This window comes from Podarcis liolepis (genome assembly GCF_965112155.1).
Source record: "Podarcis liolepis genome assembly, chromosome: 13".
NCBI classification, from domain to species: Eukaryota; Metazoa; Chordata; class Lepidosauria; order Squamata; family Lacertidae; genus Podarcis; species Podarcis liolepis.
Window position 1 is genome coordinate 23,756,021 of NC_139573.1, and position 22,140 is coordinate 23,778,160.

At 38.3% G+C, this 22,140-nt stretch overlaps 1 protein-coding gene across 2 annotated transcripts; it reads right to left on the reverse strand.

Annotated features, from left to right (window-relative positions):
- Positions 1-274: 274 nt before the first annotated feature.
- Positions 275-21,158, reverse strand: LOC310691924 (vomeronasal type-2 receptor 26-like). 2 transcript variants are annotated; one of them, XM_083472196.1, is made up of 4 exons: positions 21,003-21,158; positions 9,786-10,077; positions 6,085-6,954; positions 275-2,715 (listed from the first exon to the last, which is right to left on the reverse strand). In XM_083472196.1, the coding sequence occupies exons 1-4, from the start codon at positions 21,035-21,037 to the stop codon at positions 2,548-2,550; spliced, it is 1,365 nt and encodes a 454-aa protein (XP_083328322.1). In that variant the 5' UTR covers positions 21,038-21,158; the 3' UTR covers positions 275-2,547. The 2 variants fall into 2 exon arrangements, with proteins under 2 accessions (XP_083328322.1, XP_083328323.1); XM_083472197.1 differs by lacking the exon at positions 21,003-21,158 and adding an exon at positions 12,504-12,539.
- Positions 21,159-22,140: the final 982 nt, after the last annotated feature.

The window sequence follows — 22,140 nt, forward strand, 5'->3', positions numbered from 1 at the left end:
GGTCTTCTGCAATGCAATCGCCATGTCTAAATAAACATAGCCTTGGATAGACCTTTACTCTAACCAGACGATGAAGGAGTATGTGCATCTGAAAATCTACATCAATAAGTTTATACTAAAGGGAACCTGACCCTCACATAAAAATGTATCATACCCTTTAATTTATGGGGGAAAGGAACGATATGGTGGCAATAAAATTAAACCACAGGGGAAAAGGTAGAATTGTGTGTGAAAAATGATGGTGGTGGTGAGGATAACAATAACGATAATTTAATTCAGAATTTTTATTGCAATTTGAGATTATATAACAGAAAATTCATGGTAGATCTGGGGAATTTGTTATTTATGATAATAACTATGTGAAAATTTGAATTTCTCCTTGGAAATATTATCATACACGAAGGAACATAAAACATAAGCATGCCTGTAAATCAACTCCCCCCCCATATTTCTTCTAAACACAAATACAACTTAGCATCACTGTTAATGCCCCCAACAACACTTTTTATTTTATGTTTTATGTTTATGAAACTAGCACTTCAATATACCTAGTACTGGATTTTTTCAAATTGGAGGAAATGGCTCATTGCTGTATTATTTTAACATATTGGCCAGTAAATTTTTCATGACCATAAATAATTGATATTGCTCTTATTGGCCTTTTTATTGCTTCATCACTTTTCCACCTCCTGCTGTATAGCCTAGAGGAGAACTTCGTCAAAAATGCTAATTTAGGATTTTGCACAGATTACAGACAATAGTTTGCAACAGACAATGGCTAGAGAATCGAGTCAGATTCATAACCACTATTTTAAACTCTAATCCACAGTTTGTACACAACAAGATGTTTAAATCTGTTACATTTTTATCCTGATATTTTTTACAAAAGCACTCAATGAAGAAGACTTGAAAAGCTGAAGAAGTTAGTACGTATATTTGCTTTGAATAAATGGCTCAATTTAATATCTTTGTACACATAATTATCTAAACAATTAATTTCCTAGATATTCCTCCTTATTAGCTGCTCCTTTGTGTTCAAGGAAGGCCTCAAGATAATTATGTAGCATTTGGGGGCAAAGATGCAACCTAGTAACCCAGCACTAGAGGACAAAATGGAGAAGATCTCCACAGCCACCATGTATTTTCCTTTTGTGCTTAAATAAGAAGGAACAAAAGACAACCAAACACTGCAAAAGACCAACATGCTGAAAGTAATGAACTTGGCTTCATTGAAACTATCTGGCAACTTTCTGGCCTGAAAAGCCACAATGAAGCTGACAGTGGCCAGAAATCCTAAATACCCCAGAACACAATAAAACAGAGTCACAGACCCTTCATTGCATTCCAGTATGATTTCTTCAGTCAGAGAATGCATATCCAAATGTGGAAATGGAGGAGCAGTACATAACCAAACAGCACATATAATGGCTTGAATAGTGGAGCAGCCAAGAAGAACAGAACTGGCCAATCTTTTCCCCACCCATTTTCTCATCCTGGATCCTGGCTTGGTGGCCATGAAAGCCAAAACCACAGTAATGGTTTTTGCTAAAATGCAGGAGACAGCCACTGAGAATATGATGCCAAAAGCTGTTTGTCTTAAATAGCAGGTCACTATGTTAGGTCGGCCAATGAATAGCAAGGAGCACAGGAAGCAAAGAAGTAGAGAGATGAGAAGAGAGTAGGTGAGTTCCCGATTGTTGGCTTTGACGATTGGGGTGTCCTTGTTCTTAATGAAAATCCCCAGCACTGCAGCTGTGATTAGAGAAGAAAACAAAATAAAGAAGGCTAAAGTAGTCCCCAAGAGCTCCGTGAAAGAGAGAAAGTTAAGGGTCTTAGGAAGGCATTTATCTTTGTTCTGGTTTGAGAATTGACCTTCTGGGCATTGGAAACAGTTGTCCATATCTGAAAATGGGACAAAGTTTGTATCAATCGCTCAATAATCAAAGATGACAAACTCAGAATAGAACTGTCTGATTAAATAAGAGTAAATGGGAATACTTTCTGAAAGTTTCTTCCTTTACATTGGTAACATTGCTCTTTTGGTCTCAGAACATCCAGCTGGGATTAAGCAAGCTAGATCATTTCAGCATTCATCTTTGACACACACACACACACACACACACACTATTAGAGTAGACATTTCTTGTATTTTCTCTTATATAAAAATATTTTGATATTTCTTAGGCAAAACAATAACAAGACTCTGCAACCATACATGTGGGAGGTGTAGAAATCAATGTATAATTACACTGATGGTGTGAATACACTATGGTTGAAGCACAAATCTCTGTCTTCCAGAGATTTCAACGAAACCCATGATATGAATGTTCTGTATGAACATGTACATCAAAAACACATGCATCATTTGACTTGAAATAAGAGATGGAAATCCCTTCTAGAAAAGCATGGCAATGGTGATGAAATTTGGCAGTATAGCAAACACATTCTCTGGACTTGATATGAAATGTTATGGATCTATGTCAGAACTAGACAATTGCCATCCCTGTTCTGTTTTAGGGAACTAGATTGACAGCAGAAAAAGGGGATTCAATGGTGCAATCCATCATTTAGGTAACTATGCCTTCTACCATTCTGCTCTGAAATCTTTCCATCCGGACACGGAGTGCAATCATAGCAACAAAATGGCTCCCCCTCCTTCTTTTTTCTGCTGTAGCCTGGATGACAGTGATCATTACATCTGGCAAGCGGCAGCACCTATCCATTAAAAATGAAGAGAAATAAATTGATGTACCTTTACAAAAAGGAAAACACACACACACACACAATGCTGCTGTTGAGAACATTGGGTCCCATGGCAAATAAGATTTATGTGATTAAAAAGCATCAAATCCCACAAGAATTTTGTACATAAATGTTAGAGAGATAGAAAAGGAAAATGGGGAAAATTGATTTTGCATGTGTCTTTCAGACAGATTGATTCATGCTCATCATTGGCCAGCTCTTGAAGTTGCTGATTTCTTCACAAGCTGTTTCTTTTACCTTTCAGTAAGATTAGAAATGAGAATGCAGGACCAGTGAAAAGAACAGAGCAAGGATACAGGACACTAGAAACAATCACTCTGTTCTATGATTTAGTCCCCCATATATGTTACTGAGAATAATAATATAACAGGGTGGGAAGATTTATCAAGGCTCATTGTTGGAACTCTTCCCATTTAGCACTTGCTCTTATATTTTCCATGTACATATAAATAAGTAGACAGATAGATTGACTCCTCTACTGAATGGAATCACCTGGCATGGTTCTTTATTGTGCCTCTTACTAATTTAAGTTTTATCTTATTTCTATATTTGGATCCCACCTGGTTAAATATTCTGTGCCATGTGATAGCCTCTTCATTCACTGTGAATTTCTGATCCGGTAAAGCCTGTGGATCCATCCCTCCTACTTTCACTCGTAAAAACGATTTGTTTGGAAAAAGTACCCAGTTTACAATATCAAATCCAGATACTAATTCACCATTCTCATCAAATGACACTCTGTCACCAGCACTGTTGTTAAAGGAGATACTTCGCAAGAACGAGTGAAGCTGGAATGAAAAAAAGTGCAAGCCAAAACATTTAAAAAGAGGGACTTCTGGCGAGGCAAGATAGTGAGTGCCATAGCCGCACTGAACTCCTAGGAACCACCAGAACCAACCAAGCTGCTTCTCTGGTCCCCACCATCACCACCACAGCAATCAAAAGGGAGCCCAGGGAGCTCAAAATGACAAGTGAAGAGACAGCGCAAAGCCTCGCACCCCCACACCCCACCAATCTTGATCCCCCCGGACTGAGAGCACCCCAACGAAGTTCCTGGACTGGAGGCCTCCAAAGCTAGACGAATAACATAGTGAAGTTGCCTCCCCCAGTCGCACACCAACATACCACTGCCTCCGCCTAGTGAGAATGGGAGGAGGGGACCGGGAAAGTCAGGGAGGCTGCGAGGGAATGTGTGGCCTAGACCAGGCATGACGCAAAGCCAATATCCCTGGCACCTGGTGCAAAAGAGCAGACTGGGGCCCATTGAGGAACCACACTCTGGGGACCACCCTGGGGAAAGACAAATGTGGCACAGCCCCCCCCTCCCCCGCCAGTAGAGATGTGCAGACAGGCACACACAAAAACTTATTTTATTTTAATTTTTAATTTTCAGTTCATTTATTATCAATATTTTCAAAACCCTTTGAAGAACTGTAATGGCAGTGCCCCTGTAGGAGGCCAGAACCATTGGAGGCCATTTCCTGGAACTGCCGTCTCAGCCCTGATTTAGGGACCCAACACCAAGCCCCGGGGGCTCCACAGCAGAATTAAACCTGCCACTTTTTCTTGTTCCCTTCCCCCCCCTTCCTTGCTTTCTTTTTTTCTTTTTTAGTTATATACACAAGCCCCGTTTTATTTAATTAATACCATTATCACTCTTTTTTATCCATATTTTAATGATTTCTTATTCATTTCTAACTCCAGTTGGGTGGGGTATGAATAAATTATTATTATTATTATTATTATTATTATTATTATTATTATTATTATTACCCATTTATTCTTTTTAAAAAGTTTTTTTGGGGAAAATCTCATTAAAGAATTTATATGATTACAACACAATAAAAAAAGGGAGGATGGCATAGGCTATGAAATTAACCCCACCCAATGGACTAGAATGTGGTCTAAACCTGCCTTTAAATCCATATCAGTGAAAATAAAAGAACTCACTATAAAACTCATTTACAAATGGTACCTAGCACCACAGAAACTGGTGCTGATACTCCCAGGAACCTCACCAAAATGCTGAAGAGGCTGCACTTCCACAGACATAAACCTCCACATGTGGTGGGAATGCTCCCAAACCCAACTCTTCTGGACAACAGTCATACAAGAAATAAGCAAAATGACTAAACAGCTACTAGGGGGTCACCCCAGAACGGGCCCTACTGAACATCTTCCAAGATAACAATGCCCACCAGTGCACCAATAGGAACAATGGGAACCATGGGGAGGTCTTATTGGGGTGGTATTTTTATTTTTATTATATATATTGTGGTGTTTCTGTTGATCATTTCTGTGAGCCACCCTGAGACCTCCAGGTATAGGGCGGTATAATAATAATAATAATAATAATAATAATAATAATAATAATAATAATAATAAATAATGGGGGGACTGCATTCGTAAAAATCCAATACAATTTTGTGGAAGAATGAGAGTGCCAGAGTTTCTAAAACGAAAATGAATACAATGAAGTCAACTGCCTAACTTCTCGTATGCATAGTTGTATGCATTGTACTTTTATTTGCTTTTGGTTTTCCTCTTCTCCCTGTATTTTCATTTCATTTATGAATTTCTATATTCTTATTTGCTGCACTCATCATTTTTACTGCATTTTTTATGTGCTTATGTCAATAAATTTTCATAAAATAATAAAAAGTCATAATTTCCTTTTCATAAATGTAATAAGACTTTTCAATCTTCTCTCTAACCAGAGATTTTTCAGTCCATCTGTTGCCATTGTCCTGCCTTCCTTGCCTTCTGATGTGAATGGAGAGGAAATAGTGAGATAACTGCTTCTTTTTGCAAAATTATTCAATTTGTGCATATAATTGGCACTTGTAGAATTAATCATATCCAGCATATTTAAGCAGTATAATATTATACTTAGCGACACTAAATCATTATATGTAAAATCATAAAAATAACAAAAAAGAAAGATACTTGGGTAGGACTATTATAAAAAGAAAAACCAATGCTCCAAATCCATAGTGGGTGATAGCTTTATTAAGCGATCATGTTTTGCAACATTTTAGTTGGCCTAATGAATATGTTGCTTAATATGGATTATATAATATAATAATTATGTGTCTCTATAATAGGGTAGGAAAGTTTGTTTGTTCCAAATAAATAAACCAGCAGTTTTTTCCTGTTCTCTTTTAACTCTGGAATTCTAGCCACCTTTTGTATTATTAATAAAAAATTACAAGGAGAAAAGAAGTCACGTGAGTGGGCAAAGTATTCAAAGAACACAGGACATTGTTAGCAGATATGTGCATACAGCTTTCAAAGAAATTAACTTTGGATGAGAAACACTACCTGCCAAGGTTGTACTTTTACTGGACTCACTCTACCTCTGTTTGGCACGGCTCTGTGTTTCCGCCTGGCTGAGTACATCTTATGTAAACTATGTCCTATGGCATGAACTGCATTGTAGATGGTGTAGCTTTGGCCAGTCATACTCATCTCAAAGAGTGTCCCAGGGAGGCTCTCCAAATTCTCTTCACCACTACAGGCATTATTATTATTTTCCATGCCATCCATAGAATCAGAATATAAGCAGTTGAATGCCTTCTCCCAGAAGAGCAAAATAAACCCATCTTCATTTTTTGATTTAGGACGAACAGTCTGCAGGAATTTTCTGAACCCCCTCACTTCATTTAAGTGTATTGCAAAAGTGAAGGCACCATCAAAGACTTGCATATCCATATCCGTCTGTGTTGTGTCTGCTGAGAAATCCCATTGGGCTGTCATGATCCATACTTTCCCTACAGCTAATGGTAGGATATCCTCCAGTGCTGCATATGCATATATTTTAATTAACAAAAAAGAGATAGTAATAGTTTCTGCATTTACAACCAACACTTGAACACTGGCATTCGATAGATAAATAGCTTCGTCCAAGATGGAATCAAAGGAAGTAAGTGTATCTGCCACTTGAGAGGTGGGTGGAATTTTCCCCTTGAGGGCTATACAGATTCCATGGTTCAAAAGCATTGGAATCAAGGTCTGGAAAAACTTGTCTCCATTATCATCATCCATTGTGAGGATTCCAACCCACGTCCATTGAAAATGCAGAAGAAGCTGAGCTATCCCTTCATACTGATATTCTTCATTGGGCACCATCCGGTAGAATGAAGGGAAATGGGTTTTAACATCAGTCACTGGAGCAATTACACAATAGGCAATCTAAGTAAAAAAATATGTAAATTTCAGTAAGGTCATTGGGTGAGGGGGGGTGACATAAGATACTCCTGAAAAGTCATAACGGAGAAAACAAATGTCTTCAGACCATATAGCAGGGACTTGCCACTGACCATCATTTGATACAATACAATAATCTTTATTGACATTGTCCCATACAGAACAACAAAATTGAAAAAATCTACATCAGACATTCGAAAACCAACAAGCCTGCTATCCCAGCTATCCCAGCTGGGTTAGCCCCCTAAAAACTCTGATACCCCATAATTAAATACAATGTACTCCCATAGAGACTACCTTACACTGCGTTTAAAACCAAAATCACATTTGAATAGAAACTGTTTCTCAGGTGGCTATTCCTAGTCTTTATAACTCTGTACATTCTTCCAGAAGGCAAAAGCTGAAAGAGATCATTTCCAGGGTACGCACTATCCTGCACTATCTCTGCAGCTTTCTTATGACACCTGGAAGCATAGATTTGATCCAAGGTAGGGAGAGTGCACCCAATTATTCTCTCCACAGTCTTTACAACCCTTACAAAGTGGCCAAATTGTTTCCACTTTCTACTTTTTGTTGTTGTTGTTAACTTTAAAAAAGTTCAAGCTTTGTTACTCAGCTTTCCCCTGCCCACATATCCTGGAATGACTTGAGAGAAACATCACCTCATATTATGTTGCACTCCTCTCAAGGCATTCTTGGAAGTGTTGCTGTCCAGCAATGGTGTACAGCTTCCCACCAAATGCTATAAACCTGAAGGTCCCCTCTTCAGAGAACATGAAGGATGCTCTTTCCTTTCAGTGTTCTCCAATGACTGAATGCTTTTGTGGGAATCTAGGGAATGAAAGTGGGCTAAGGGGTAGAGGGGGTAGATCGAACTTTTGAGTGAGGAGGGAACCATTTGTCTAGTGTGTTATGCCTGTTCCCATTTACATGTTCTAATTGTGCATTTCCACTATGCATAGGAATGTTGTATGTATATTGTATTGTATATTGTATTGTATATTGTATTGTATATTGTATGTTGTATGTATATAAACAATCCCTGCCCAATTTTGGTTGGCTACACTTTGGCACCTTTTTTTATTTATTTCACAAAATTTATACGTTGCTTGGCTTTTTTAAAAAAAAAATCCTCAAATGACCATTTACAAGCCTACTTTAAAATATGTAAAAGTTAAAATACTAGAACACATTAAAATTTCCTCAACTTTCTAAGCATCTAGGTAGGCTTGCCTCAACAAGAAAGTTTTTGCTGTTGTTTAGTCGTTTAGTCGTGTCCGACTCTTTGAGACCCTATGGACCAGAGCACACCAGGCACTCCTGTTTTCCAGGAGTTAACAGGTGCCAAAAAGAATAGAAAGGGTGTCCCTATGTGTAGGTGTTGTCACACTAAATAGTTAAGTTCTTACAAATGCAGCATGGGTATTATGTGGCACTTGTAGTAGTGTTAATTCTGTCGTTCAAAGCAGTCAAGTAGGCATACATGGAGTAAGGCATTTATGGTTTTTTTCATGACCAAGTTGTGATTTACTGCTTGTACCATTTGTGTTTCGAGGCCCTAAGACCCACCCCCAAAATAAATACACACAGACACTTATATTAGTTTAAGTTTTTGGGCAAAAATTTGGCCACAACATTATTGAAATACAATCACATGAGTGGTATTGGCTTAGGCATTGACTCCCCACTATAACTGACTCCACCTCTCAGGGCGATCGTCCAATGGGGTAAACCAAACGAGGGAGGTAGATCGATGAGGACCAACCTAAGCTCACCCCGGGGTTCCTGTGGTCCTGGCATGGCCCTAGCCCCTCAAGTGGACTTTGGTCGAGATACAGGACCCCCCCGATTCCTTTAACAGAATACCCAGTTCCTGGAGGGGCAGGTGATGGCCGCACCTCCCCTCCCCACAATCCAACTGAGCCAATGCCTAACCGCCACCTTACAAGTTGTGACGATTTGCCAAATGGCTAAAGCCAATCTGCCAAATGGAAAAAATTCCTACCCAACCCCTGTTCCAAAACAGGCGACCCAAACCAAAGCAAGGCCAAGCGACTCTACCTAAACTAGGGAGGGTGGGCAGGTGTTCAACAATGCGAAGTAAGTGCCCCTCCTTGCGTCACACTGCCATTTTTAAAGCCCCTGGGATCACGCCACTCACTGGCTCTTGGCTAAAATTGCCTGGTGTGATCCCAGGGGGATGGCCAGGACCTCTTACTCCCCCCCCCCTATTTTAACCCCTATCAGGGTCCCGCGCGCAACCATAACCCTCTGTTATGAGGATCCAATTTCTTTGGTTGCTAGTATTTTATTGTATATTTTATTTAAATGAACAAGGAAGACTTCATTAATTAGATCATTTAGTCAGTTGCTAGGTTTCTTATTCTATCTTTGACTACCCATTCTATGCCAGAGACACTGAAATGAGGTGTCACAATTGCCAGTGGGAGATGCTCTGGCCCAGCTGCAAGACATACCCTTGATTGGTGGCAATTCCATTTGTAGTTGTTTTGGGGAGGGAGGGAGGGTTACCCTTGTGCCTTCCCATAAAGAATGGGATTAATTGTTCACTTCTCCTCTTGCATGAATAGGGGGCCAATTATACAGTTGTGTTAAATACAAATTCATTGTTTGCTGACCGACACTTTCTTTCCAAAAAGAACAAAAGAGAAATTGAAAAGGCCAATAGTAGAAATAATAATAATAATAATAATAATAATAATAATAATAATAATAATAATGGTTATTATTTATATCCCACCCATCTGGCTGGGTTTCCATGTGGGAAAGCTGCATAGCCAATCCAAATATTTTACCTGTGGAATCTTGTAGATGCCTAAAAGAGTAGCCATGTAAAGGGAGATTTCAGAGTCGAGTCCTCCAATGACGGCCATCAGATTCTTCTGCTTATTGCATTTGAAGTTGGGGACTACAGTTTTATGACTGGAAAGAAGTTTCAGGGTGTTCTGATGAGTCATCCTTGCATTTGTATAACTGTCATAAATGTGGAAGCCAAGGCTGACATTTGGTAGAAGTTCAGGGTTCTCGTTTATCTCCTTGACAGCAAATGCCAAGGACAAGATACGCTGGTAGCTCTTTGTCCTTGAACTGAAGAAAGAGTTAATAATAAAGGCAAATATATAGCTCTTCATCAACCATCAGTTGTTAGATTACATCTAATTGGAAGGAATATTAGGAAAGAATCTTGCCTGCTTTGTAAGTTAGGATTTAATAACAAATATACTAACAGCAGCTAGCATGGTAGTTGGAAAAGTACCAGATGTTGGAAAACTTTGCAATTAATAAAGATTGATCACTTGTATAATATCTATGGATCCATTTCCCCTTTTTATTAATTGAAATATACTTGGAGTTGAGAGTGGATTTCATGCTCTTTATTCAGCTCCTAGTGGTGAGGAGGAATGGAAGTCCCCCCACAATATCTGCTTTATATACATTGTTTACACAATGGGCTGCACATGATTGGCTAATTCCAGGATTCTCCTGTAGGCCAATCAGGTTGTGGATTCACTTCCACCTGGAGCTGGATTGGGTAGCTCCTGCGGACCAATCACACTGCTGCATTTTTCTAGGACCAATCAGACTGCTGCATTCTGAATCCTATTGTTCTAGGACCAATCAGACTGCTGCATTCTGAATCCTATTGTTCTAGGACCAATCAGACTGCTGCATTTTGGATCCTATTGTTCTAGGACCATTCAGTCTGCTGCATTTTGGATCCTATTCAACTCAGTACATAACATTTATAAATGTTTATTAATATGCATATTATTTTTCTAACAACTCCCCACCAATGTTTTAATAACCTTCTTGTCAGGTAACACATTATGCATGTTTGTTTCTTTAATGTATTATACTTCAGTTATATTTGTTATGTTGCATTGGTCTTAAATGAGATCTTGTGCACAACACACAAACATATATATATATTGATTTGTAATGATTTGTTGGGTCTCTGGACCGTAATAAAGATTGATTGATTCACACACACACACACACACACACACACACACACACTTTATATGACTTTGCAGTATTGGAGGAATAATAAATAAATAAATAAATAAATAAATAAATAAATAAATATAAGGACTTAAGATGCACAATAGTAGTGATTAAACATTTATTGCTCTGAACCATAGATCTTAAGATTCCAAGGGGAAAGCATTAATAAATCCAAAATCATATTAGTTGTATATAAACTGAAGAATATGCACGCGAGAAGGTACACAATATTGTATTCTCAGTCAGTTTTGATCAGAAACTACAATGCTTTTATACATTTTCTAAGGATTCAACTCAACTGCCCCCAAACACACATACGCACACACACACACACACACACGCCACTGTTCAGCACCTATGGAAGATTTGTAATGCCACATAGGAATCCTGGCTTCACATGAAACCAGAGTGGGGTAGGGAAACAAAGCTGAAGGCAGGTTGCACAACAGCAGTGGACCTGGCAAGGCAGCAAGAAGGGAGAAACACTGCAAGGGGGAAAGTGGTGGTTTACACACTGGTAAAAGTTTCAATAAAGCAGGGTTGGGAGGAACTGCATGGAAAATTGCCAAAGACATGGGTTTGAGTACTATGGAATATATGGGAAGTCCACATTAGTTATCTCTCACACACAAAGCTGCTGAGGAATGAAAGACAGAGAAGTCTGAGTGCAATGAGAAGGGAACAAAGAATAATTATCTGGTGATTTTAAAAGAAAGCAGAGGTTTCAGTAGACTGAACAGGGTTCAACATGGGGAGGGGAGTGGCAGTTTAAAACAATATATGAGGGCAGTGAAAAGGCAGCTTGGCAAAGTTCTGTTGCGTTAGCTTTTCAGTCTTAGCTTCTGTGTTCTACTCATATCTGCTATTTCTCCTGGCGAAAAGTGGTTGGTTTGATTTATTTATTTGTTAAAAATCCCTTGGTGTGTCCCCCCCCCCATTTTGTTTTAAAACTACCACTTTTTTTCTCAGCCTCACTTCACCTCCATTTACTCAAACTTCTTTAGCTGATAAAAGCAGCTTCTCCTCCCCTCACACACAAACCTGGTTTTGAAGACTAAGGTGAGAATCAGTGCAAAGTAGGGCTACATTACAGAAGATAGAAGTGGCTTCAGAAATGCAACTGGAAAGAGGAAATGAGAAGGGGAAACCCTGTGTGTTAATATGGAGGAGATAGCCGGGGTTTGTTGAGTAGATCAAGCAGGTGCAAAGCCTTACTTCTTGATATATGTGTACAACATACCCAGAATTCATTAAGGACACTTTTAAACCACTTTTCTCAAGGAGTAATATTTATGACCTGGCCTGAAGTACGCAGAGAAAACATACTCCTTACATAAGTTTTAGTTCTTCCAGAAACGCGTTTGTGGGATGTACCCTGAATGATAGTACATCAGATAAGAAGCCATACTGAGTAACAATAAATCCAATCGTTAGGTCCCCTGACTGATAATATTGATGTGGGAACTGGGGAGAATCAACCATGGTATGCATAACAGCATGTGACTCACAGTCAGTCTGAGGGAGTCGCGGAAACAAGAGAAGCAGAGGCAAAAGAAACAACCCTGTCATCTTGAGCCACATATTCATGCAGAATGCCCAGCATCAATCCAAAATAAACGTCCAGCCTGTTCAGTGGCTCTGGACCCTTTCTGATGAAGGCAATCGCACACAGATCAGTCTGACAGCTGTCACCCTGCCTCTACACCACCCAACACCCCAGCACTGAGTATTCAATATCTACTTTCAGAGTTTGTTAATTATTGTGATCAGAGAAAATCCACATGGGATTTGACAATATGCATGAGGACAACTAATAATTTGTGATAATCAAAGTTTTCAATGATGTCTCCTCAGTGTATTGCATTGTGCAAAACATTACTTCTGGCTGAAGAATAGAATAACGTATTCTTATTTTTAATCTAACTTAATAGATAAGCCTATCTGATTGTTATGACAGCTGGATAGTTTTAGGATACTGACCATAATTTATGTTTTACTGGAGTTTCTGGATTACTCTGCATTCTAGGGCAATATTCCACTCTATTTCAAGGACTGTTATTGCAATTTTATGATAGTATAACCCAACTGTGAGGTCATTTGAGTGGATGAATTATTAGCTAAAGAGCAAAGAACATAAGAACAGGCTGCTGGATAGCAGGGACATGTAATCAACGGCACATGTAATCCAGCATCCTGTTCTGACAGTAGCCAACCACATGCCTGGAAAAAACAAGCAAGTAGGATTGGAAGTGCACTCTCCCTTTCTGTAGCTTCCAGCAACTGATATTTAGAATCATTACTCACTCTGCCCATGAATGCAGAGCATAGCCATTTTGATTAGCAGCCATTGATAGTCTTATCCTCCAAAAATTGTCCAATTCTCTTTTAAAGGCATCCAAATTTGTGTTCATTGCTGCCTCCTAAGGTTGTATGTTCCAAAGTTCTAAATCATTAATCTAGAGTTAGATAATCTATGTTAAAAAGCACAGATCCCAATACTCATCCTTGGGGGAGACCATTTTTTTACATCTGTCCATTTGGGGGACACAAGAAATAGAAAGAAAGAAAGAAATAGAAAGAAATGAACTCGAAGAGAAGATACAAAAATTAATAATACAGCTGGATTGGAAAGTATGGAAAGACTGAGAGGAGGGAGAAAAAAGTAAGGGATAAATTACCTGAAATAATAGGATAGCTAACATATTTTTCAAAAACCAACTGGACTTCCTCACGTCTCCCCTACCCTGCATTCTTTATAATAAAAATTATCAACAAATTATTACCTTGTTTCGTACCTTATTTTATACTTTTCAAATACTATACCTCAAATTTTTCATACTTTCCATCATTTCCTTATATCCCAAATTTAACATAGTATTACCTTTAGTTTTAACCTTTTCTTACTTAAAATGTAATTTCCTAAATCCCCACTTTAGTTGCTGGAGCTATAGTTTCCAAATTGTGAAAATTTTTAACATTCATATAACTTCTATTGTTTTTGTAAATAGTCTTTAAATTTCTTCCAGTCCTCTTCCATTGTTTCTTCTCCCAGGTCTCGGATTCTGCCAGTCATTTCAGCCAACTCCATGTAGTCCATTAACTGTGTCTGCCATTCTTCCAGTGTGGGCAAATCTTGTGTCTTCCAATGTTTTGCGATGAGTATTCTTGCTGCTGTGGTCGCATACATAAAAAAGGTTCTATCCTTCTTTAACACTCTCTGACCGACAATGCCCAAGAGGAAGGCCTCCGGTTTCTTGATGAAGGTATATTTAAATACCTTTTTTAACTCATTATAAATCATTTCCCAGAAGGCCTTCACTCTTGGACATGTCCACCAGAGGTGAAAGAATGTCCCTTCAGCCTCCCTACATTTCCAGCATTTATTATCAGACAGGTGATATATTTTTGCAAGCTTGACTGGGGTCATGTACCACCTATATATCATTTTCATAATATTTTCCTTCAAGGCATTGCATGCCGTGAATTTCATTCCGGTGGTCCATAACCTTTCCCAGTCTTCAAACATGATGTTATACCCAATATCCTGAGCCCATTTTATCATGGCTGATTTGACTGTCTCATCCTGAGTGTTCCATTTAAGCAGCAAGTTATACATTCTCGAAAGTACCTTAGTCTTTGGTTCAAGCAGTTCTGTCTCTAATTTCGATTTTTCCACCTGGAATCCTATTTTTTTATCCGACTTAAAAACCTCTTGGATTTGAGCATAGTGTAACCAATCTCGCACCTTATTTTTCAATTTTTCAAAACTCTGCAGCCTCCAATTATCTCCAATTTTTTCTATTATTTCCCAATATTTCGGCCAGCCGGCCTCCATATTGGGTTTTTTTCGAGCCTTGGCCTCCATTGGTGATAACCATCTCGGGGTCTTATTCTCTAATAAGTCTTTATATTTTGTCCAGACAATAAATATTGCTTTTCTGACAATATGGTTTTTAAACATTTTATGAACCTTTACCTTGTCATACCACAAATATGCATGCCAACCAAAAGCATTATTAAACCCTTCCAGATCCAGGACATCAGTGTTCTCCAAGAGTAACCAATCTTTCATCCAGCAGAAAGCCGCAGCTTCATAATATAACCTTAAGTCCGGCAGGGCAAACCCCCCTCTTTCTTTTGCATCGGTTAATATTTTAAATTTTATTCGGGGCTTTTTGCCCTGCCAGACAAATTTAGAAATATCTTTCTGCCACTTTCCAAAACATTCCACTCTGTCCACGATCTGTAGGGTTTGAAACAGAAACAGCATCTTTGGCAATACATTCCTCTTTATAGCTGAAATTCGACCCAACAAGGAAAGTTTCAATCTTGACCAAGTTTCTAAATCTTTTTTGATTTCAGACCAACATTTTTCATAATTATCCTTGAATAAATTCAAATTTTTAGCAGACAAATTAACCCCTAGATATTTCACCTTTTTAACCACATTTAACTCTGTCTCTTTCTGAAACCCATCTGTTTCTAAAGGTGTCAAATTTTTCTCCAAAACCTTGGTTTTTTGCTTGTTCAGTTTAAATCCTGCCACCCGACCAAACTCATAAATTAATTCTAAAACTCTCTTTGTACTAGATTCTGGCTCCTGTAATGTTAAAACCAAGTCATCTGCAAAAGCTTTCAGTTTATATTGTTTCTCTCCGACCTGTATTCCTTGCACCAACCGGTCTTCCCTAATCATGTTCAAAAGCACCTCCAGGACAGAAATGAATAACAGAGGGGATAAGGGGCAACCTTGTCGTGTTCCTTTTTCAATTTTGAACTCTTCTGTTACCACATTGTTAACTATCAATTTAGCTTTTTGTTCTGAATAAATTGCCTCTATTCCATTTTCAAACCCCCGTCCCACTCCCATCCCTTCCAAGTTTTTTTTCATAAATTTCCAAGAAATATTGTCAAAGGCCTTCTCCGCATCTATAAAAATTAATACTGCTTTTGTATTGATGTTAGTTTGCAAAAGCTCCAAAATGTCAATGATATTCCTAGTATTATCAAACAAATGTCTGCCTGGGAGAAAACCTGCCTGGTCTTTATGAATTACTTCATTTAATACTTTTTTAAATCTACTTGCCAAAATATCTGCAAAAATTTTGTAATCCACATTTAGGAGTGAGATGGGACGGTAGTTCTTGAGTTGGGTCTTTTCAGTTTCCACCTTGGGTATCAATGTGATGAAAGCTTCTTTCCACGATTCCGGTGCCTTCTTCCCCTCCATAATCTGATTACATACCTCCATTAATGGTTGAATCAAAAAGTCCTTCAATGTCTTGTAATACTTGGAGGTAAGCCCGTGTGGGCCTGGAGATTTGCCTAGTTGCATATTCTGGATGGCACCCTCAATTTCCTGTTGTGTTATTCTGTAATTCAGGATTGTTCTCTTTTCCTGGGCTAGTTTTGGTAGTCCGTTAATTTTTAAAAATTGGTCTATCTCAATCTCTTCCTGCGGCCCTTGCATGTAGAGTTTTTTGAAATATCTCTGGAAGCACTTTCTGATTTCTTCTGGTTTCTGAATGTTTCTCCCTTCGACCTCTAGATTAGTAAGAGTGTTCAGTTTTTGTTTCTTTTTCAACTGCCATGCTAGCAGTTTTCCACACTTGTTCGCTGATTCAAATGATCTTTGTTTCATTTGTTTAATCTTCCATTCGACTTCTTGGTTTATCAATTTCGCATATTGTGCTTGATGGAATTTAATTTCTCTCAGAACCTCCCTCGATTTTGGTTTTAATCTCAATTTTTTCTCTCCATCTCTTATTTTCTCTAGAATCTTATCCTTTTTTCCATTCCAAAGTCTTTTCTTGATCGTGTTCTGTTGTATCAGAAACCCTCTCATGACTGCTTTGCTTGCGTCCCAGATTGTTCTCTTTTCCACCGTAGTGTTCAAATTTATTTCAAAATAGTCTTTTAGAGTTTTTTGGGCCTTCTTCACAATCTCCTGATCTCTTAGTAGGGTGTCATTCATTTTCCATCTAAAGGAGCCGGTTGGAGTAAGTCTCAATTCTACTTTCATGGCGTTATGGTCGGAGCAAGTTTTTGGGCAGATTTCCACTTTTCTGGTCTTAGGTGCCAGCCCTCTAGTTGTCCATATTTGGTCGATTCTTGTCCATGACAAATGGGCCTCAGAAAAGAAGGTTCCTTCTTTACCTAAGGGGTTCTTTGTCCTCCATATATCAATCAAGTCCATGTTGTCAGTTAATTCGAAAAAAGTTTTAGGTAGTCTGCCGTCTTTTGTTAAGTTTTGATTCTGTGACTTATCCATGTTTGTAGATACCACCCCGTTCATATCTCCCATCATGATAATGTTAGTATAATCCAGATAGTCCACCATTATCCCATGCAGCTTCTTATAAAATTCTGATTTCCCCTCATTTGGTGCATAGATTCCTAATATTAGGAATTTTTCTCCTTGTGTCTGTATTTCAATTGCCAAAATTCTTCCTTGCTCATCCTTAAATAGAAATTTTGGTGACAGGCTCTCTTTTGCATAAATCACCACTCCTCTTTTCTTAACTCTGTCTGATGAAATAAATTCTTGGCCTAGTCTTTTATTAATTAGCACTTTCCTATGGAGCCTAGTCACATGTGTTTCCTGCAAGCAAATAATGTCCAATTGTTCTTTTTTCAAAAGTGTCCTTGACTTCTTTACACAATAGTTAATTCAGAGAACTGCCCATATTCATAAGATAATATAAAATTAGCCTGCTGGGTCAGGCCAATGGCCCTTCTAGTCCAGCGTCCTGTTCCCACAGTGGCCTACCAGATGCCTGAAGGAAACTCACAAGTGGGACTCAAGCACAAGAGCAGGCCCCAGCCCAGCCCACACCCTGCATGGTTTCAAGCAACAGAAGGCAGTGATAGCCAGTAACTTGAATGGCTCTAAAAGTGGATTAAACAACTTCATGGAGAATTAGGTGATCAAAATGGCCACTCATCATGTCTATACACAGCATCCAAGGTTGGAGGCAGTAAGGCTTCTCCAAACCAATTCCTGAAAAATGCAGGATGGATGAAAGCTCTGCAGAAGAGGAGACTGAGTGGAGATATGATAGCCATCCTTCAATATCTAAAGAGCTGTCACACAGAAGATGGAAAAAGCTTGTTTTCTCCTACTCTGGAGCCCAGCCCACACCCTGCATGGTTTCTTTTTTTTAAGATATTTATTAAGTTTTCACAAATTATAAAATACAAACAAACACACACAAAAACAAACAAGTATAATTTCAAGTCCTTATTCTCCTAAACCTTACTTCACGGACCTCCTCATACCTCCCCTATCTGCATTCCAATTTCAAATATTTAGTTCAGCAAAATCCTCAACCTTAATTTAATCTAATTGTAATCCTTTCTTTTCTTTTAACCTAATCTTTACAGCTGTAATCCGCTTACTTCTATAGCTGCAACATTTTAACACTCATTAATTTTACAATGTCTCTTAAGGTAGATCTTAAATTTCTTCCAATATTCTTCCGCCGTCTCTTTTCCCTGGTCTCGGATTCTGCCAGTCATTTCAGCCAGTCCCATATAGTCTATCACCTTCATCTGCCATTCTTCCAGAGTGGGTAGATCTTGTGTCTTCCAATACTTTGCAATGAGTATTCTTGCTGCTGTTGTAGCATACATAAAAAAAGTTCTGTCTTTCTTTGGCACCAATTGGCCGACAATGCCCAAGAGAAAGGCCTCTGGTTTCTTGAGGAAAGTACATTTAAGTACCTTTTTCATTTCATTATATATCATTTCCCAGAAAGCCTTAATCTTTGGGCACGTCCACCAAAGGTGATAGAAAGTACCTTCAGTTTCTTTACATTTCCAACATTTATTATCAGACAAGTGGTAAATTTTTGCAAGCTTGACTGGAGACATGTACCACCTATGCATCATTTTCATAATATTTTCCTTTAAGGCATTACATGCTGTAAATTTCATACCGGTGGTCCACAACTGTTCCCAGTCAGCAAACATGATCTTATAACCAATATCTTGTGCCCACTTTATCATAGCTGATTTCACTGTTTCATCTTGTGTATTCCATTTCAACAGCAAGTTGTACATTCTTGACAAGTTCTTAGTATTGGGTTCTAACAGTTCTGTTTCTAATTTTGATTTTTCCACCTGGAAGCCAATTTTCCTGTCCTGTTTGTAAACCTCCATTATTTGATAATAATGGAGCCAGTCTCGCACTTTAACTTTTAATTTCTCAAAACTCTGTAATTTCAATTTGTCTCCTTCCTGTTCCAAAATTTCCCAATATTTCGGCCATTTGGCCTCCATATTGAGTTTTTTCACAGCCTTTGCCTCCATTGGTGACAACCACCTTGGGGTTTTATTTTCCAACAAATCTTTATATTTGATCCTAACATTATATAATGCTTTCCTAACAATATGATTTTTAAATGCTTTATGCGCTTTAACCTTGTCATACCATAGATATGCATGCCATCCAAATACGTTGTTAAAACCTTCCAAATCTAAAATGTCTGTGTTCTCAAGAAGTAGCCAATCTTTTAGCCAGCAAAAGGCTAAAAGGCTGATTCATAATAAAGTTTAAAGACCGGCAGGGCAAATCCCCCTCTTTACTTTACATCAGTTAAAATCTTGAACTTTATTCTGGGTTTCTTGCCCTGCCAGACAAACTTCGAGATATCTTTCTGCCACCTCTTGAAACAATCCATCTTGTCCACAATTTGCAGTGTTTGAAACAAAAACAACATTCTAGGCAATACATTCATCTTCATAACAGCGATTCGGCCTAACAAGGAAAGCTTCAAATTTGACCATATTTCTAAATCTTTTTTAACTTCCATCCAGCATTTCTCATAGTTGTCTTTAAATAAGTTCACATTCTTAGCTGTCATATTAATCCCCAAGTATTTCACTTTCTTCACCACCATCAAACCTGTTTCATTCTGGAACCTCTCCCTTTCAGTAGCAGTTAAGTTTTTCTCTAATACCTTAGTTTTTTGTTTCTTCAGTTTAAATCCTGCGACTTGACCAAACTCTTGAATTAGTTCTAAAACTCTTTTAGTACAAGTGTCTGGCTCTTGTAAAGTAAGTACCAAGTCATCTGCAAATGCCCTCAGTTTGTACTGTTTAACTCCGACCTGTACCCCTTGAACCAGCTGGTCCCTTCTGATCATGTTCAGCAAAACCTCCAGAACCCACACCCTGCATGGTTTCAAGCAACAGAAGGCAGTGATATCCAGTAACTTGAATGGCTCTAAAAGTGGATTAAACAACTTCATGGAGAATTAGGTGATCAAAATGGCCACTCGTCATGTCTATACACAGCCTCCAAGGTTGAAGGCAATAAGGCTTCTCCAAACCAATTGCTGAAAAATGCAGGATGGATGAAAGCTCTGCAGAAGAGGAGACTGAGAGGAGATATGATAGCCATCCTTCAATATCTAAAGAGCTGTCACACAGAAGATGGAACAAGCTTGTTTTCTCCTACTCTGGAGGGTAGGACAAAAATCAATGGCTTCAAGTTAAAAGAAAGGAGATTGCAACTAAGCATTACGAAGAACTTTCTGATGCTAAGAGATGTTTGACAGTGGGACAGACTGTGGTAACTGTGAATGTGCTGCTCAAGAAAGCCACATTGAACCCAAATTTCTGTAAAATCTATCAGCCAGTCATAAATACACTATTCCTAGTTGTGATGCATTCCAATGCCCCCTAAGCTTGGTGTGGTGGATCCAGTATTACTAACCAAAATCCACCTCTGAAGTCACACTCCAATAGCAATGGATCTCTTTGAACAGCAAAATCAGAGATACAGCTGAAATTACTATTAAAGAACATTTTTAAATCAATCAATATAAGAAATAAATGTCATTTAAAATGTGGCCCATATAATTGAATGGATATGAGCATTATGCAGTATAGAAAGAAATAGAAAGAAATGAACTCGAAGAGAAGATACAAAAAATAATAATACAGCTGGATTGGAAAGTAGGGAAAGACTGAGAGGAGGGAGAAAAAAGTAAGGGATAAATTACCTGAAATAATAGGATAGCTCAGTCAGGTAGAGCATGAGACTCTTTATCTCAGGTTCATGGGTTTGAGCCTCATGGTGGGCAAAAGATTCCTACATTGCAGGGGTTCCACGTGGCCCCTTCCATTTCTAAAATACTATGATTCTTTGATGTGACAAAGTGACATGTGGAATATAGAATCAGCATGATAAGGAGAAACGAAAAACAACAACATGCCAAACCAAGTCAAACCAAAATAACAAGCAAATATAAAGTGTAATACATAGAAGAAAGACTATATACATCTAGGGAGTCCTAGGCTCATTGCCTGTAACTGATTACCACTTCTTCAATGTTAGTTATGAGTAGGGAAATCTTTGAATTCTTGGGTCACTTTGATTGATAAATAAATAAGACATAAATATCAAAAGTAAATATTAGCCTAGAACAAGAAATAGTGCTTCAGCATGTTTTGTTATAAAGTTTAGATCTGAACAGCTGACTAGCAAAGCATTTATAAGTCCAAAGTTCGATCAGTGATATTTAAGCTGAATTGCCAGCAAGTATAAGGCCAATTGTTTTTGATGGTAGGAAGCTGTTTTTATGAGAACGTACTAGGCTTTTCTACAGTTTCCTCAGATTATAGCATTATATCATACTGTTCTTCATAGCTTCCTAAGAATTAAATTTGCACAAGTTACTCAAAGGTAATTATGAATTATATCTTAAGGGCATGTTTCTCTTAGATGTAAAAAGAAAGTTAGCATGAAGGTGTCAGATAAGGTAAAAGAACTAGGGAAGTACAGAATGTTGGCAGTTTTGATTTCAGCAATGCTGTTTTTCTTGTGTTTTCCCTCTGAAGTTAGCTTATTGTGGTTTCTTATTAAGCTGGTTGTGAAAAAGCTATCATCCCTTTAAGTAGCTGTTAGCTCTGTATGTAGGCAGAACATCCCATTGATAAGCTCAAAAGAGATTTAGCTGATGGGGTGTGGGTCTTCTGCAATGCAATTGCCATGTCTAAATAAACATAGCCTTGGATAGACTTTACTCGAACCAGAGGATGAAGACTTGTGTTTCTTCCACCAAAGCAGTATGTGCATCTGAAAAGCTACATCAAGGAGTTTATACTAAAGGGAACCTGACCCTCAGATAAAAATATATC

What these genes read in the sequence shown, in the direction of transcription:
- LOC310691924 (XM_083472196.1), bottom strand. Translation starts at nt 21,037, where the DNA reads ATGCTCTACCTGACTGAGCTATCCTATTATTTCAG. An exon ending in GCATCTACAAGATTCCACAG is followed by an intron (nt 6,955 to 9,785) that starts GTAAAATATTTG and finishes TTTTTTACTTAG; the next exon opens with ATTGCCTATTGTGTAATTGC. An exon ending in TAAAAGTACAACCTTGGCAG is followed by an intron (nt 2,716 to 6,084) that starts GTAGTGTTTCTC and finishes TTTAATGGATAG; the next exon opens with GTGCTGCCGCTTGCCAGATG.